General features: G+C 38.5%; 1 protein-coding gene, 1 non-coding gene and 1 pseudogene across 2 annotated transcripts; 2 read left to right on the plus strand and 1 right to left on the minus strand.

Moving 5' to 3' along the window:
* The first annotated feature begins 2093 nt into the window (after window positions 1-2093).
* Window positions 2094-2167, plus strand: trnat-agu (transfer RNA threonine (anticodon AGU)). Its single transcript has one exon. It is a non-coding gene; the product is annotated as a tRNA-Thr (tRNA).
* Window positions 2168-3097: 930 nt separating this feature from the next.
* On the minus strand, window positions 3098-8378 carry vtnb (vitronectin b). Its single transcript, XM_028466961.1, has 9 exons — window positions 8315-8378; window positions 5947-6063; window positions 5786-5845; window positions 5504-5686; window positions 4958-5097; window positions 4123-4279; window positions 3763-3921; window positions 3355-3681; window positions 3098-3274 (listed from the first exon to the last, which is right to left on the minus strand). The coding sequence occupies exons 1-9, from the start codon at window positions 8376-8378 to the stop codon at window positions 3138-3140; spliced, it is 1344 nt and encodes a 447-aa protein (XP_028322762.1). The 3' UTR covers window positions 3098-3137.
* A 3699-nt stretch (window positions 8379-12077) lies between these two features.
* Window positions 12078-19069, plus strand: LOC114475811 (solute carrier family 13 member 2-like; annotated as a pseudogene).
* The last annotated feature ends 210 nt before the right edge of the window (window positions 19070-19279 follow it).

Here is a 19279-nt window from a genome sequence, read left to right on the forward strand (position 1 = left end):
TTAAAAACTACTAAAACTATCGATCAGTTGTTGGTTTACTATGACCAACTGTTCTCCCGTATTTGATTTTTAGTAGGCTATATGGATTTTTGCCATTTACTGGTTAATTATACGTTTAATCGCGCTTTTATTCTGAAACTTCCACAACCAGCATTCATAATCCGGTACATTTATTGTTTGTTTCCGGTGGAAAATGGGTTCAGAAGTTTTCTAACTGCATTCAAGCATGTGATTAAAACATGAATTATCCACAGTGATGCAGTAATAGTAATCACCAGTAAAACAAATGGATTAACGTACCTAGTGTGCAATACTGACAAATAATAAAACATAATACACCTTTGGGAGGCAAGAAAGTTATCAGAAAAAACAAAAACGATCACACGCTTCCTAAATTTTTCATTTTTTTGTATTACCAAAATCAGAGTCTACCAGAAGCCTTGACTGCAGAGACAATTTAAATCTTTCTGTTCATCAGCCTTTAAAGTTTAATTTAATTATTTCGAGACCGATTATTCACTTCATCTCCAGCCATGTCATTTGGTATAATAAATGGTAAATCTGTAAATCGATAGTCTTAAACTCATTTTCCCTCTGGGGCCAATTACGAAGCAGTTTGATCTTAAGTCGGCTGCAGATTTTGGGTTGGAAAAAAGGAGCAATTTTGACATTAATGTGCCATAAGTTACATTTTCATGTATAAATGCATATATACACTAAGTAAGACATTGGCAATCTGTTTGCAGCAGTATCCCCTCAATCTCCTCATTTTCTTAACAATTTTTGTGAGTAATTTTGTAGTGTTTGTAGAATTATTCAACAATTCACATGTAAAAATGACTAAAATCATGTGTTATAGTGATAATAATGTATATTTGGGGGGCTGGAATAGCATTGAAATATTTAGTAACTTACACAATATTTAATGATTTCTCTGTCATTTTTACTTTTGCCTGCACGTCAAATTAGATGCCCTAAAGGGCCAGATTTGGCCCCCAATCCTTGAGTTTCACACGTGTTGTTAATGATCCCATCTTTTTGTCCACTCTAGAGCGTCATGATGTTCCTCACACGGAAATCCCACGTCGGCGAAAGCGCACAACCTTTAGCAAAGCCCAACTGAGCAAGTTAGAGCGGGCCTTCTCCGTCTTCCAGTACCCCGACATCAAAACCAAGGAGTCGCTTTCTTTTATCACAGGACTACCAGAATCTAAAATTCAGGTAAGAATTACCGAGCGTGGTTGGTTTGGGCGTTAAGTTTGATTGAGCGTTCAGCACCTAATAATTTCATGTGTTCTCCTACAGGTTTGGTTTCAAAATCGCCGCGCTCGCTATTTTAAGAGCAAGAAAACCAACAAAGCAGAACAAAAACCAACGGACCATTATTTGCAAGCCCAATATACAATCCCACTGAATCCACCCCTCACTCAGCATTCTTCCATTCCTAGCCTACCTTCCCCACCAGGCTACCCTGCACCAAGTCTCCCCCAGTCCACCAAACTCTCACTCCTCCTGGACAACCAAGGTTCACACTATTGTTCACCCACCAACTTCCTCCCGGATCTCCCAGGAACCACCGTGGATGATTTAAAACAAAGTGCACCCTTTAAAGAAAGCAACCCGTGTGTGTCTGACAATGGTGAACTCTTAGGATTGGACCTGCCGGATGATTTTGAAGAAGTTCTTCGGGATGTGAGGAGATCCCAGGAACCAGGAAGCATCTGGTGTTCAGGAAATGAACTACAAGGAAGACCAGAGAGTGCACAGACTCACCTGGGCACAGATTTCTCATCCACCATGGACCATCTTAGTGGGCTGGGCCTTCCAGATGTGATTGATGACTGCAATTTTCCAAATATGAACATTCCTTTAATGAATGATGTTTATTCCTATGATGAATACTTTTGGTCTGATTAAGGTAAACTTTTTATTAAAGCTATTTATTACGTGTGTTGTTGTTATATTTTGGAAATATGTATTAAAACATGTATAATCATCAAAATGCAAATAAAGCAAATAAATAGATAAAAATGTGTCGAAGTTGGTCATGTTGATTTTTTTTAAACGCTTAGGGCGGCGAGATGACGGTGTGAGGCGCCGTGGCTTAGTTGGTTAAAGCGCCTGTCTAGTAAACAGGAGATCCTGGGTTCGAATCCCAGCGGTGCCTTTTCCTTCCGGAAAGCTTTTCTTAGTTTCACGATTAAGAAATTGGAAATAAATACATTAAAACAGACAAAGCAGCGCTTTTTTATGTACTGAAAGGCATATAAGAGTTGCCTGTCAGAATTCAGACAGGAGGAATAATCAAATGGACCATTTATATCTCTTTTTTTAAAAAAATTAGATTTCCTTTTGGATAGTTTTATAGCAAATATAAATCAATCAAAAGTTCAGCATGCTTGTACACTATACTGTAAAGCGCTTTGAGTGTCTATTATAAAGTGCTATATAAAATCCAATGCATTATTATTGTCTCTGTATAATGGCATTACAGTATCTATACCTAATGTCTAAAGATCTAAACATCATAGTTCACCCACAATCAAAAAGGAATAAAAAAAAAAATTATATTTCAGTAAATTCTCACCAATGTGGGCCACGAGGACTCCTCAACATAGAGTTTAGCAATGTGATTTTCAAAATGTATAAATTGAAGGAAGTTTTTGTAGTTTAGAATATTGAAATACATGAATGATGGGAGAAAAAAAAGCTTAGTCAGTGACAAAAAAAAGAATCGTAGTCAATCCAGCAGCATTTTATTGACCCTCATGATGAAAACGATCCGAACAAAAACCCAAACAAACACATTTTTTTGTGTTGATTTTGTGTGCCGTTTTCATATTTTACCACTCAAAGCTATTCTACCACTTAAATCAAAAAGGTCGGCACCTACTAAAGGTTTATGCACTTATCTACCTGAACATAGATTTAAAGAACACTGAACACTGATATCTAAATTTACTACATCATGCAATTTTCCATTGTTTATAAAGATCCTTTAAGGGCTTTTTAACATAAGTGCAAAAACAGCAGGAGATTTCATGAAACATTATTACTCTGACACAGTAATACCATAGTAGGATCACAGGGAAAAAATGGTTTATTTTGTGTTAAGTAGAGCTGAGTTTTTGGCAGCTTTATCTTTTTTCTGCTCTCGATACATCAGCTGCTTCTTCATGATCACAACCCAGCCAGTATTTTGCAATGGATCTTGGGTACGGAGGGACAACAGTGTCCACACGTTTGGTCTGCAGAGACACCCTGAAGTATTTATCTGAAGTTGGAAAGAAAAGGTGGACCCAGTTATTTGACTGTTAACACAGCTTGACTCATTTGAAGAAATAATGAACTTACCTCTTTTGAAAAAATACACGTTTTGAACAGGGGTTTCTCTATATTCCTGGACGGGACTCTCCTCAAAGAGGTCGCTGTAGGGCCCGAGGTCAAATAAATCATCACTAAACCAAAGATCATCAAGCAGAAAGTCACGTGACTTTCTTCGCGCTCCTCCCCTCCTCGCTGGCCTCCGCTTCCTACTGCTCCGTCTCCTTGATGGAATTGACGGTAATCGTGTGGGTTTGGGTGTTAAATGGACTTGACCAACCATGATGGCATCTACTGGGGGTCTGATGCCCTGCCAGTCCCTGTTGATAAGGCGTGGACTTGTTTGGTGACTGCTCACTGAGTGAAAAGAAAGAACAATGCTTTAGAAAACACCAGTTCATACTATAATATAGTTAAAAACAGGTTCACTGGCTTTACTGGAGCTTCCAAAGAGCTGTGTGAAGAGATCCTCCAAGGTCTGATCGCAGTAGAGGTCGGTATAATGTGTGAACAGCATTGATGGCGAGGACCTGCTGATGCGGACGCACTCCTCATGGGACGGCTGGTGCTTAAATTCATACTGATAATATTTGTCGCCTAGAACAAAACAAACAAAATAGGACTTCGTCAGGGCATTAGGATGAAACTTTTGCATGTGTGGTTTGAGTTTGTCAAAGCTGACAACCATAGTTTTATGCAATGCCAACATGATACCAAATCAAAAGACAAAGTAGGCAATAGCAGGGCTTGCTATGCCAATAATACAAGATTCAAAGAAGGCCAAAGTATAGAGCACACCTTTGAAAAAATAGACTTTTTCGTTCCCACGATGACTTGCTGCTGGTACCGCAAATGCAGCATCAATGTCATCAGGAATGCCATCGAAGCCCACGGAAATGTCTCTTGGATAGTCTTTATCCAACATGTCCCCGTCAAACCTCCAGTACTTGTTCCCCTAAGACACAAGGAAGCAAGAAAGTTAAAGCTTTGAGGTTTAGTGTCAGCAGTGTGTTCATGTTCAGGATTTAGAGTAGGAAGTGTCTATACGGTTGCCGTACGGACAACCCCCGGTGCTATTGGTACGGTCACCGAAGTACACAGAGTTAGGATTAGGTTTAGGGTTTGGTTAGGGTTAGGGTTAGGTTATAACCCAATATCGCTACAATTTTTAGGGTTTGGTTTAGGGTAAGGTTTAGGCTTAGTCAAGCGACCTAAACTGACCAAAGACTGACCTATCGCGTGACCTAAACTGGCCAAATAGGGGGGCTGCGTAAAGATAGAATGTCGGTACATTGATACGGCAACCGCACGGATAGCCACTGCCTTTAGAGTACGGTGCCTGCTAATTAAGTTTCTGTATTCCACAGTGACTTCAGGAAAGACCTACAGTGGTTCCCAATGGATGAACCATAGGTAAATGTGGTTAACAGATCAAACAGTGCAGTGATAACATGATGTGAGAGACAATTACCATTTACTTCATGAGCAATTCAACAATGCATATCAATGAATGCTTTAGTGCACACCCTTAAACAAAGCCTTAAGATACATGGTTTCGCAAGATTCTATCCTCCACCTGAAAGCTTGATCATTTAAAAAAACAAACAAAAAACATCCTGAATCTAACATATACCTTAAAAATGTAGGTTTTTCCTTGACAGTTGATGCGTGTGAATGCGGCACTGACGGGGCCAGGGATCCCCCAAACATCTTGAATCAGTTTGGGGTAACCAGGAAGTACAGATTTATCATCCAGCTCAAAGAAATATACACCTGGAAAAAATAAAAACAAAACAGTGTTTGATGTCCACTAAATGTAACATTTAAACCCCTTTTTAAATTCTTACTCATAATAAAGAATTAAAGAAGGAAAAAAAAATACATATATACAGAAATGAACTCACCTGCTATATCGTTTTAACTGAAAATGTAGGTTTACATATTTCACCTTATAAGAACTCAATAGGATATTATTAAACCCACGGCAAATCTCTTTAATCTAGTTTCCAAATGTAAGATATCAGGTTTCCCCTCCACACGAGTCACATGTGTTATTGTTTTTAAAAAGTTAAATCAGCTGAACTATAGTCCTACACAAGTGAAGTTTCATTATTTTGCTATTATGATGACGAACAGATGAATATCTAATACCAATTAGATGTATCAAGTGTTGGTTCACCTCTGAATGCAAACACTGAGCCGTTCTTCAGTTGCAGAAAAGCATCAAAAGGTCGTCCACTGCAGGGCGCTGCATCGGGGTCCACAGCTGGGGTGTTTGCTTGGGTGGTGTTGGGGGCTGCAGATTGTGGGACAGTTGTGGGGATGGTGTCTGCAGATTGTGGGACAGTTGTCGGGATGGTGTCTGCAGATTGTGGGACAGTTGTCGGGATGGTGTCTGCAGATTGTGGGACAGTTGTCGGGATGGTGTCTGCAGTTGGTGGGACGGTGTTGATTATATCACTGAGATTCAGGGTTGTTGGTGTGACTTCTTCTGGCTCGTCAAACGTGTCCCCTCGAGCAACTGAAGGTATACACATCACATCACAGGGAGAAGATGAGGATGTTTAAACAGAGAGACTAATGGCTTTGGTTTGCTTTGATTCTTTTTTCTACAGAACTGACTTTTTCGGGGACAGATCGTGTAAAAGTCTCCACAGCAGCTGCCGTAGTAAACACACATGGAGTCACACTGACATTTACTCTGCGGGTCGAAGGTGCCACATCGGCCAGTGCAGGACTCTGAGGGGATACAGTTAGATCGATCTGTGTGCGACAACATGTAGCGATTCTGTGCTAGCCTAAAAAGCACTAACAGCAATAACAGTTCCGAACTGCTAAACATGCTAGCTGTGAAAAACTGTATGGACTCTCTTGGACTTTGGTGTTCAGATTTCCTCCCAGAGTATAAAAACATTTGCATGGATAGTGGAATTGCCCTCCACCCCTTAGAACCTCATGGCGTAGTGCCATCCCAGACCCTGATCTATGAAGTTCATCAACCCAGAGGAAGTTTATTCAAACCTTGATCCCTGCAATCCCTGATCACAGTCAAAGAGGCACTGAAGGCCAATTTCATCTAAAGAAATGGTCTGTGGCCACCCCAGTAAAATTCAACAGTCCCCACTTGGGTTTTGGTCAATCATAAAATTGTAATTGTGTAATTGGTAATTGATTATAATTATGGCATAATTACAATGGTAATCGTCAGAGGTGTAAAGAGTTAAAAGTACTGATATATCCTACTCACGTAGAACTATTATTACTTGATTGAAATTGTACTCAAGTATGAGTACAAGCAAGTCATACATAAAATACCCAAGTACAAGTAAAATGTATGTCAATTAAATAGAACTCAAAGTAAAAGTTAGTAGTTACTTTCATCACCCTCCACGTTTATTTTTGGTAATAAATCTTGCCACGGTTCCCCTGCATACAGTAAACATCTCATGTATAAACTTAAAAAGGAACAATTGGGACTTAATTTATTTATTTGTATAAAATTAAGAGTTTTTCAAAATGTACATTTCTTTAAAAAAAATAAAATAACATCTAAGAATTCAATTAAAAAAATAGCTAAATTTATGAACTCTAAAACTGAAAAAATAACCTCCATTCAATGTTGTTTTTGTGCGGTGCATTACGTTTAATCTGATTGGTCGGCTACGATGTGATGCATTTGATTGTTGCCTGGTCATTTCCTTTTTTGTAGTTTAACAATGTCCATTGATCATTTTAAAACAAAAAAATAATAATTTACTCAGTAACGGTTGGGTGTAGAAATGTAACTAAATACTTTGTTTAAAACATAAGTACAAGTAACATTACTGATTCATGAATATACTCAAAAAAGTACAAGTACCCATGAAAGCAACTCAATTACAGTAACATGAGTACTTGTAATCCATTACTTTCACCTCTGGTAATTGAAAAAAATCTGTTGCTGTTGTAATCAGAATTGATTTCTAATCAGAATTTAATTTGTAATTTCAATTGGCATGAACACTATAAAAACTGTCATTTACAATATAAATAAATGCAAAACTGGGGAACCTTGTTTCAGTTTTATGAATAACACATAATTATTAAAATATGTTTCATATCAAGTTTATCTGTTAGCTCTCTTGAGGATCATTTTAGTATTTAAAAACTTAAATCGAGGGGTACACTGGCACCAAAAATGCTCAGACGCCCACACTAAAAAATATCATTACCAATATTTTCGTGGATGAGAGAGCTTAAAAAGATAAGAAAGAGATTAAAAACGAATTGGATGATAGATAATATTTAGTTTTCTGTATTTGACAGATGATTTAGGACATGAGTCAAAACCGACCAGTTATCATAGAGATCATAAAAGCTAACACAATAGGAAGGTTGACTTCTATGGGCTTATTTATTAAAGGCTCAACAATTGTAATTTAACTTTTTTGAGATCGTAATTGTAATTGATTTCAGAGGAAAAATAATAACTTTAATTTGAATTGTTTTTAGAATAAAAATTGCTGGTCAACGTAATCGTAATTGCGATATAATTGAGCATAGAACAACAAAGACGTAATTGTAATTTCAAAATGTAATTGACCCCAACCCTGGTCCGTGCTAATCCTTCAGCTTAAACATATTAGTGCTTGATTATCTGTCTGTCTGCTTCTTTGTGCGTGCTTGTATCGATGGTCCGTTTAGATTCCAGCCAGGAAACGTCTACTCAGCAGTTGTGATCCTGCTCGCTTGCAGATAATACATTTAACTTTTTTTGCTGAAATATATTATTTTGAGTGCTTCCGTGGAATTGATTAGGGAGATATGAAAAATGACAGGAGTGTTAATGTTGACAGATATAAGGCAAACCTTCAAAGATGTTAGCAACCACCACTTTGTAGAGTTTTACCATGTTTCTGCTGAACAATATGTAGATTTCTGTGACTAAACATATGTGAATAGTGTCAGATAATAATACATTTTACTAAATAAGAAGGAAGCACCTGCATACCCTCTGCAGCTGACGCAGCATCCAGTAGGAGGACCAATCCCAGCAGAACAACCTCAGGTTTCATCTCAGCAAATGGTAAAGAAATCCCACTTTTACACAAAAATAAAAAAAACAATAAAGTATAATAAAGTATTTATTAACCGTCTCTGCAGCTGTTGACCACAATGAGCAATTGGCTCAGTCTTAGTGTCCCAGTTTGGGATCCAGCACTGTTTGCACAGGATCAATATGCATTTTCCAGGAGCTGTTGACCCCCCAGGCATCCACTCTCCTGATTGGTCAGTTTGTGTCTGTGACTAAGATCAAATAATACAGATGATCTCTGTCCTGTCTGTCCCTCTAACAAAAAACCCCATGATGAGCAAACACATGCATTTCAGGGCAAAGAGTCTGTTTGTTTTACAAATTTAACATCCAAACACCTTTAGGAAACATATAACCAATGACTGTTAAGACTAATGTATCTGAATGGGTAAGTTATCATAATACCACATATACTTTGTTATTTACAGCCTAAATGATAGGGCACTCATACATAACTGACCTGTGGTACAAAAAAAAACACATGTAATAACAACATTCTAACCATTTAGTTAATGAAATTTGGCTAAATAATATATTCCAAACGGAGTAAACCTATCTTTAAAAGGGGGGTCGAATACAAGTGATATTTACCTGACTAAAAGAAACATTAGAATATTATTGTTACGCGTTGTGCAACCAGACCACGCTCCGCCCACTTACTGAACTCAGAACCAAAACAAAGCTAAAACAAACATGACAGGAAAACATCCTATAATCTTTTAAAAACCTATGAATAACAAGTGATAATCCTGTAATATGTAGGATTTGGTGTGTCTTCTATTCAGTCTCATGCAGAGAGAGAGAGAAAGAGATTAACTTTAGTTCTACACCACCTTGACAAACCACTTATTCTGACGGAGAACATGCTGTTCACGTAGCCATTTAACAAACCTGAAGGACATGGGAGGTAAACAGAAACAATTGACCTAGATTGTTTCCCTTTGACTGATTCTGATGACCAAATTTTGACGAAAATGATCATATTTTCATCAATAAACTAAAACAAAAGAAGCATTGCTGTTGACAAATATGACTCTGTAACACTAAAATCAATTACTGCGCAAAAACAGCCATTGATCTGTCTTTACATTTTACTCCAGATTAAGGTCAAGGTTGTCTTTTCAGGTTTAATTACAAGAAATAGTATTGGTTACTTGAATTCGTGTTTGTATGAAAGGAAACTTCTAAACTGCTTATTCCCCTCATTGTCCTGTTCCATTACAGGGCAATAAAAGTACACTAAACATGTGTGTTATAGTATTATAAAGGTGGTGTTTAGCAGTTTTAAAGGTGTGGCAGTGTAGAAGACACCACACTGACCAACTATGACAGTTTGTAAGCTGTTCCCTGAATACATTTGACTATTCATGGGATTATTTTAATGGTTTTTGAGCTATTTTGTTTTAAATTGAAAAGCTTTTTGTTAAAACTCTGGGGTTAACTTGACATACTGCATATGTCTGACCTGTAAACTGTTATCAATTGCAGTAATGTGATGACAAACTGTTTTATGATTAAACTCATCTGCTATCTGCTTGAGAAAATGTTGATTGCCTTTTAAAGAGATACTGGAGATAAGACACAAGTCATAAAAGCTCAAGTTAAATTTTTTTTGCTGTGTTACAACAGAACTTAATCAGAAATTAAAACTGAGCCTCTTTCTAACTTGATCAGAGCAGATATTGTGAGTGGAATATAAACTCACAGTGTCCCATTGAGACAATTTATTTATCAGTAATTCATAAATAAGAGTGAAAACCTCCGTCAAGTGCCAAATATATTTGCCAGAGTATCGCAGTTATCTCGATCTGTGATAATGATCATTGTACCATGATCATTCAAACTTCAAAGACTTGTAAGACATTCATATCTTCATTAAAGGTGCAGTCCGCAACTCTCAGATCCCTCTCTCCCCCTCCCTCCCCGCTGCTCTCTTGCCCTGCCTCCAAACTTTCCAAAGTCCCTCCCTCAGAGGAGCTAACAAGCTAACGTTAGCCCGACAGCAACATCACAGTAATACAACATGCTCTGTTAAAAGCATATTACTGCAGCGCTTCTCTCTCTATGTGCACACACCTCAGCAGCAGCAGCAACAACACAGTGTCACTTACAGCAGCCCACACGGAGGTTGCTGTGCGCACTCACAAACAACACATGCACCACAGAGTTCTAGTGTAACAGTTACAAATTAAACATAATGTAAATCAAGCAGCAGTAATTACCTTTCAAGCAGAAAAGTTGCTAAATCCATCTTCTACTCCTCTGACCATACACTGTAAAAAATGACGATGCTACAGCCCCGGAAAAGGGGCGGGGACTGTGAGCAACAGCTGTCAGACAGCCCATCAAACACAATCCTGGCTCTGATTGGTTCTTTTTGCTCGGTCGTGATGCATTCTGGCAATCTGCCAAAGGCTGCAGGAGCAGCAGGAGGGACTCAATGAGCCTGTTTTTTCACGCAAACTACAAGTTTGATGTAAAGCTGTCCTTACATAGTAACATATGACAAAAAGTCACTTTTATAAGAGTTGCAGACTGCACCTTTAATAAGGATACAGTAGGTCCAGATGTATAGGCACCCACATTTTTTCCCTCCAAAAAATTGTGATTAAATGTGCAACTATGGTCAAGTTTGATAAAGATTGGTAGATTACGAACTGAGATAGGAATTTATGAAATTGTGCCATTGACGGGAGATACATTTCTTTTTTTTTATTACTATTATCTATGGTTACAATTTGAAAACCAAAATCTGTTTAGTACTTTTTGAGGTAATCCTGCTAACAGACAAATAAATAAATAAATAACTGCAAATAATGAAAATATTAGCTTGATGGCTTGAGGTAATAGAGGTTTATAATGCATTGCTGGAACATCAGCTGGCTCAAGCTTCTTAATGAATAAATAATTGGTAGTCTAAGAGTCCCAATTATTATTATTATTATTATTATTATTATTATTATTATTATTATTATTATTATTATTATTATCAATAAAGTGTTTTATGGAGTTGTTTTTGATTACAGCAGACATGGTGGGGTCGTCAAAGAACTATGTGATTGAGATTACATCTAATCAGAAACTGGGTGTGAACTTAAATGTTTTACATTCATGCCATGTTTTGGAATTAATTTCCTAATGTAATCGCATCTTGCAATACTCGGTTACAGATAAAGGGTAATTCTGAAATGTAATGATTTTTTTTTTATTTATTTAGGTCTGACCCTCTGTCAGTTTGTTTTGTGGTCAAGAGTAAGTTTTTGTAAAATATCAGACAGAAAAGTTGATAAATAAGGGGATTTTACTTGATTGTTCATGAGTAAAAGCTTTGAACGAATAGGAAAGCGTTCTTGATAAACTGTGATAACTTGATAACCCTCGGTTCATCCTCTGAGGTGTGGCTGAAGATTACATTCATCTTTAGTTTTGCTCTTTGTCTCTTCATGTGTTCCATCTCACATTCACCAACACCCTTCACATTTACTAACTGTTGTCACCTCAGTGGCGTTGGTTAATGTTTGATGTTCCACTATATAACACATGCTTCATCCATGATCGTTTACTTTTGTTGTGGCCTGTTTGTGAAGAAACTCTCCAACGTTGCTTCATCGCACCTTGGCTTTTCCTTTAAGATTCTATCTGCACCAGTTCTTTGTGTTTACTATTTTCTGCGATCATCATGAAGAGTTGGATGAAGTGGTTATGGAACCACAGAAACTTCTTAATCGTCATCCTTGCACCGATTTTGCTGCTTCCTTTGCCACTCTTGATTCCTACATCGGTAAGTATTGGTTTATAATGGATAGGAGACTCATATTACTCTATTTCAGTAAATTAAACAAATAATAACAAGTGGGGCAACAGTATAAAAACAAAACCAATACAGTTTGTTAAACAATACCTTCTCTACGTAAAATGAGTTTCCAGCTTAATGGTTTTTAGTCCAAAGTTGAGGCTTCAATACACCTGAATGTGGCAATCAGCTCATAATCAGGCCTTTGGTTAGCGTTGGCTGATTTTAGATTTATTAGGTCTTGGATGAGAAACATCAGAAGACTTTATTGAGACATTCATTGGTAGCTTAGATTCCATTTTATTTTCAATGTCACAATATTAACAAAGTAATACCAGGATCTTTACGCACCATTTCTCACCATTTACCACATCTGCTGACTGAGCAAGGGTACACTAAGCCTACCTGTTTGCCTGGTTTGGAGCAAGCTAGCTGCACGAAATGAATATACATGATAACTTATGCTATTCCTCTCTGATCAAACAGTATCCTGACTAAATAAAATTCATCGACGAGAAATGAAAAAATCTTGGCCTTATCTACTATCTAGGAAGGGAAACATGACAAAACGCACAACAAACAGCAAACGTTCAACGTCCAAGCACTTTTCCAGTCAGTGTAGGGAAGGCAATCAGAAGATTAGGCACACCTGGGTGGAAACAGGAGGGTGAAAAGGGAATCTATACACAACAAATCAAAACAACTACAATCAACTGAATTGAACTGTCAATTTTGTATCTTGATAGAGGCAACTAATCTTATCTTGTCTTATCTTATCTTATCGTCTCGTCTCGTCTCGTCTCGTCGTGTCTTATAAGTATGAAAAGTCTTCTTTTCTTCTATTATCGTTTTACTTGTGACTGTCGTTGCCTGTGATGTTTGTTCTCAGTTCACGTTTTGTTCCGCGTATAGCTGTATAGCTGTATAGCTTTTCTAGATGGGTTTGATATCTTAAGTAGTTTATTTGTCTATGCGCTTTCAGGTATTTCTGCATGTGTCTTCACCCCCAGTGTTGTTAGTACTCGTGTTTGTGTTCTGTGATCGATTAGGCTCCCTACTGTTTCTACTCAGGTGTGTCTCATTCATCAGCTTCCCTCATGCTTGGATACAGGATGTTTGCTCGTTCATGTGCATGAGCATCTTACCCCAGGTCAAGTCAGCTTTTATTCACTTGGTTAATCTTTATTTTGTAGTCTGAGTTTGATTATTAAACAGACTTATTTGAATCTACCTCTAGCGACCTTCAATTGCCACATTTGGGTCCTCAAACACCTCATCATGTTACGATGACAACGCTTTATATTTATGGTTTCTTGTCTGTGTTTATGTTCACAGGAAGGAAAATGTGGGTTTACGATCATCATCATGGTTTTGTTCTGGTGCACAGAGTGTATGCCACTGGCAGTGACCTCTCTGCTGCCTGTTGTCCTCTTCCCTATGATGGGCATTTTAAAAGCAGGGGAGGTATGACTCATAAGTATCAGCCTACTCTTGGTTGGTGGGCATCCTTTAGGTGTGCAATTCTTATCAAGTAGGCTAATATCTGGATCTGGCTGGATCTTACATAATTCAATTTCATAAAGTAAAGGTTTTATATGCTCTCTTTCAGGTCAGTATTGAGTATCTGAATGACACAAACATGCTTTTTGTTGGCGGACTGCTGGTGGCCATTGCAGTGGAGCACTGGAACCTCCACAAACGCATCGCACTCCAAGTTCTGCTCCTGGTTGGAGTTCGTCCATCACTGTAAGAAAGCCAAGATCACTTTTGCCAGTCACGTTGGGAAAAAGTCACTTTAAAAGTTCAAATACAGCCCAATACTGAATCTACTGATGATGATCAATTGTCTTATTCATTTTGGTCAGTATGGTGAGTGAGGTGTGTGAAAGACCTTATTGTAGAGAGGGAGGAAAGAGGAAGTAATATCTTTCGATTACGAAGTACATTTTAATATTGACGATCAACTCTGCCATAATTAAAGGTAAATAAATAAATACTTACAGATATACGCTATTAATGAATGAATGAATTATTTATGGTATACACCTTATTTATGTATTTACTTATTTATTTTGAAATATGGTGGAGTTGGTCCTCCATATTTTAATACCAAAAACTTAATATCCAAAGTACAAATCCAAATGAGTCCATTACACAAAAATACTTAGTCAAACCAACAGATATCAGAATACCCACTAGCAGTGTTCAAACACTCTTTATGTTAGTGGTGGAAGGCAATCAGCAAATAAGGCACACCTGAGAGGAAACAAGAGGGAAGAGAGGCACTACACACTGTGATGAGACGCACAAGGACTCCAAGATAATAAAATTAAACAACTCATGAATTAGGCATTTAAAAAATATTGATGAAAACAAAACAAAAAAAGTGCCCCAGTGGGACTCTACTGAGCCCCTAAAGCAGGGGTGGGCAACTCCAGTCCTCGAGGGCCAGATTCCTATGACTTTCAGATGTGCCCCTGCTCCAACACACCTGAAATAAATGAATGGCTCGTCATCATGCTTCTGCAGAGCTTAATGACAACACATTGTTTTCAAACAGGTGTGTTGGAGCAAGGACACATCTTAAAGTCTGAGGAATCTGGCCCTCGAGGACTGGAGTTGGCCACCCCTGCCTTAAAGAGACACGGATATTCCAATTCCAATTGCGTACGTAAAGGTTCCGCGTGTGAAACTAATATGTAAGCGCGTAAAAGTAGTTCTAAGGGGGCACGTAATAGTTTAAAGCGCGCACGTAAAACATTTTATGATCGCGCTTAAAACTATTACGTGCTTCCTGAGAACTAGTAAAGCTTTACTTCAGCCTTAGGGTTAAGGTTAGGGTTAACAATTACCTTTACGTGCTCGCTTACGCAATGCTAGTATGAAGTGCTCGCATGTAACTTTTACGCAAGCACACAATGAAAAAAAAAAAAAAAACATCCTTGCCCCTTGTGCGAACACGTATTAGTATCACATGCTGGCGTGGAGCCTTTACGTGAGCGTGCAATAAAAAAATAAAATAAAATAAAAACCTGTGTCCCTTTCGGGGCTTCTTGGACTCAAACTCACAAGCTGTTAAACTGAACATAGCATTGAAACATTTACAGAACACAAATTAGATTCCCAACAGACACAGAAACATAGAAAATAAACTATAATCAACCACTGAATTTAGAAAATTATCAGGTAACTGCAGTTATATATAATGACTTTTGCAGATCAGGGTTTTATTATTGCTTTGTGTTATTTTGGAGTAGCTTGGAGCATTTATTCATATTTCTTTCCTTTGATGGTAGACTTATGTGACTGAACATAAGGCAATGTGGGCAAAAACTTTTAACATTTTTAGGTGTCCTTAAAAACATGTAAGGCAAAAAACAAAACAAAAAGAAATGCGAATAAATCAGACCATGTGTCATATTTACACATTGTTGGGAATCAAGCTGATTTTTTTTCTCATCCCTTATAGGTTAATGATGGGGTTCATGATTGTCTCATCCTTCCTGTCCATGTGGATCAGCAATGTGTCCACAACAGCCATGATGATGCCCATCGCCAGTGCTGTGCTCCAACAGCTGAGAGCCACAGAGGCAAAGGCAGAAGAGCGAGATATCCCAGCTGTAGCCCAGGGCAACCAGGCATTTGAGATGGAAATCACACAAACCGAAGAAGAAATAACAGACGGACAAAAAGCAATCCTAAATTTAAAACCGGAAAGCAAAGAAGGTATGTGAAAAATGTATACACTATTACTATTTCAGAGGTTTATCTTCATTAAATATTTGACAATCCGACTCCAGATTACCCTGAGACAAATCTGGAGTCTGATCAAGAAAATAGGATGAAAATTACGGAGGCAAAGCACAACCTGTTCAACAAAGGAATTTACCTGAGTGTGTGTTACTCTGCCAGCATCGGAGGCACGGCCACACTCACCGGCACCACACCCAACATCATCATGAAGGGTCAGATCGACAAGTAAGGGCTTATGTACATCAGCCAACACACAAGTGACCAACTGTTGAACCTGCTTGGAGTGAAAACACCTCACATCCTAGTATCTCTCTCTTTTTTGTGATGTTCTCACTAAACTGAGGAAATCACAACAATGTTAATCCAAGCTATATTTCTCCCTCTATTTTTCTTTCTCTAGGATTTTCCCTGATAACGGCGATGTGATCAACTTTGCCAGCTGGTTTGGCTTCGCTTTTCCCAACATGGTCATCATGTTGATCTTCGCCTTTATCTGGCTACAGTTCATGTTTCTGGGCTGCAAGTAAGAGTGCCATCTTTAATCCAGTATTAGGAGAGAGATACCAAAAAGACAGGAAACAACGCTCCATTTGAGTAGGTAATCGCCAACTAACACTAGTACAATCATGACCATCTCTTCGATGATGGTATTTCCTGACATATTATATTTAATGTCAATATCAATGCCAAAACTTGTTTTCAAAAGTAATAGTGAATCTATTAAAACGTAAGTTTTACGCTAAATGCTTTTAAACCAAATCAAGTTTTAGAGCTGGTTAGAAATGTCTTTGATTATGAATTCCTATTGTTATTTTCATCTTATCGTTTCCCTTTAGCCTGAAGCAGACATTTGGCTGTGGCGAGGAGAACAACCGAGACAAAGAAGTGTATGCAGTGATAAAAGAGGAATACGCAAAGCTGGACCGCATGAAGTTTGCTGAGGGTGCCGTGCTCACCCTCTTTGTTCTACTGGTGGTTCTGTGGTTCACCAGGGAGCCGGGCTTCATAGACGGTTGGGCTACGGTGCTCTTCAACAAGGAAGATAAGTGAGTAGGAGATAATATACATCCATATGTGGGAATACGTTCAGTCTGTGGTGTCACCTTTGGCTAGAGGAGTCGCTCTGGTACCAGTGGCCATCACAGAATATGATGATTCTAAATGATGGACTGGTCACTGTACTCTACATTAAGACTCGCATGCAGTTAATCAATAATCAGTAGATGATAAAGCTAGTTTAAGAAGACTTTTCAGTAACACTTTACTTGAATTTTTATACATAAGGCTGACATTACGCTGACCAGCTGATCAATTCCATAATCTCAAGGAGAAGCAAGAAGGGCAGATAAGGGCGGGAGGGAGCGAGAAAAAAGTGTCCGCCTTCATTGAGAGCAAGAACAGAGCATGAATAAAGTGTCATGAAGGCTGTCATTAAGTGTCATTCACTAAATTATGACACCTTAGGAGCTATGTTGGCATTTTTTGGGTTAGGTGGAGGGATCTAGTGGAATTAGGGTTAGGGGTTTAGGTTAGGTAGGGATGGGGTTACGTTTAGGGTTCGGGGTTAGGGTAACAAACGACACTTAATGACAGCCTTCATGACACCTTATTCATGCTAATGACAGGTGACACGTCATTATAATGACAGCGTAATATCAGCCTTTATGAATAAAACTTCAAGTGAAATGTAACCAAATTTTCTAGTTTGAATCAAATAATTTGACACTGGTAAAATCAGCTAATGATACAAAAACACAAAGAACCAATGTTTGCCTGATTCTACTCTGGTGGTTTGTAATCTATTTCAGGACCTTTGTTGACATAATATGACAAAAATGTCGAAGCAGATTTAAGAAATCCGTATTAGTGAATTACCTCATGCAGCATTTAAACATGTGGAGTAAACCTGGTTCCCCAGATGGTTTGAAATTGTATGTGTGGCTTACTTGTGTACAGTCTAGACTCTTTATATAGTCAATGGAGGTTGAATGCTGAATATAATACAGTTTGTAAGTAGGTTAATATTCCTTATCTGTCAGGTTTGTTTCAGATGGAACAGTGGCAATCTTTGTGTCAATGCTGTTTTTCATCGTCCCCTCTCAACTTCCAAAGTTTGGCAGCTTTGGCTATGACGACAACGGTGAGATTTCTTGCATCCACACTGTGATATGCATAAACCTGTGTTCATCTGGTCTAAAATCTCTAGTTAGAAACTCTTGGTGAGGATTATGTATCAGGACACATCTCCGCTCTTTTCAGCTGACCTCTGTTTCACGTTTGCTTCCTCCCTGTGTCTCACAGGGAAGCTGGTGAAGGCTCCCCCAACTCTGCTGAACTGGCAGCTGATCCATGAGCGGATGCCCTGGAATATTGTCCTGTTGCTGGGAGGAGGTTTTGCTCTGGCTGCTGGTAGTGAGGTACTGAGCAAATCAAACTTTAGCATATTGCGCTATTGACGCAAGTAAGAGTTGGTCAAAGGACAGCTTACGGTGGTTTTTCAATCTACTGTAAATGACTTTATGTTCACAGTCATCGGGTCTGTCAAAGTGGTTGGGGGACAGCTTGGCCCCGTTAGAGAAAATCCCTCCTTTTGGCATTTCAATTCTGCTCAGCCTGCTTGTTGCCACATTCACTGAGTTCTCCACTAATGTAGCCACTGCCACCCTGTTCATGCCCATCCTGGGCTCAATGGTAATCCAAAGTCTAATTTCCTCATACAAGTGCAATGAATTCATTTTTATTTAATTTCGTGGATCTCTTTCATTAGGCCACAGCTATCAAGATTCACCCTTTTTATCTGATGCTGCCCTGCACCATTGCATGTTCTCTGGCCTTCATGTTGCCGGTTGCCACAGTGCCCAATGCCATGGCTATGTCCTTTGGAAACCTTAGAGTCATGGACATGGTAGGAGTGGAACTTATCCCAAAGACTTGTTCCACAATGCATCTTTGTATAAGCCTTAATGTATGGTGGATGTTGTATGTCCCTTCAGGTAAAGGCCGGCTTCATGCTGAACATCATCGGGATCGCGACGACTAATCTGGGCATCAACACATGGGGATATGTCATGTTTGATATGGGCTCATTCCCTCAGTGGGCGAACATCACACACAACAACCCGTGAGCGGAAAAAAAAAAATCCTCTGCTTAGCCTCAGTGTTTCTCTCTGACATGGTGCAGTCTGGTTTGCTTGGATGAGATTAACAGCACAGTTTTATCATCAGATCAGATTTAAAAACTTTACAAAGTTTAGAGGTAAATGAGTTGCTCCTATAACTACATATAATTATTTTATTGAAATTACATTTACCATTCATAGCAATCTTATTTGTTT

Source organism: Gouania willdenowi, chromosome 14 (assembly GCF_900634775.1).
Source record: "Gouania willdenowi chromosome 14, fGouWil2.1, whole genome shotgun sequence".
NCBI classification, from domain to species: Eukaryota; Metazoa; Chordata; class Actinopteri; order Blenniiformes; family Gobiesocidae; genus Gouania; species Gouania willdenowi.

Excerpts from the sequence above, each read along its gene's own strand:
- vtnb (XM_028466961.1), bottom strand. The coding sequence starts at position 8,378 with ATGAAACCTGAGGTTGTTCTGCTGGGATTGGTCCTCCTACTGGATGCT. Across the intron at positions 5,687-5,785 it reads ACCAACAACCCTGAATCTCA|ACACCATCCCGACAACTGTC; the intron begins GTGATATAATCA and ends CACAATCTGCAG. Across the intron at positions 5,098-5,503 it reads CTCAGTGTTTGCATTCAGAG|GTGTATATTTCTTTGAGCTG; the intron begins GTGAACCAACAC and ends TATTTTTTCCAG.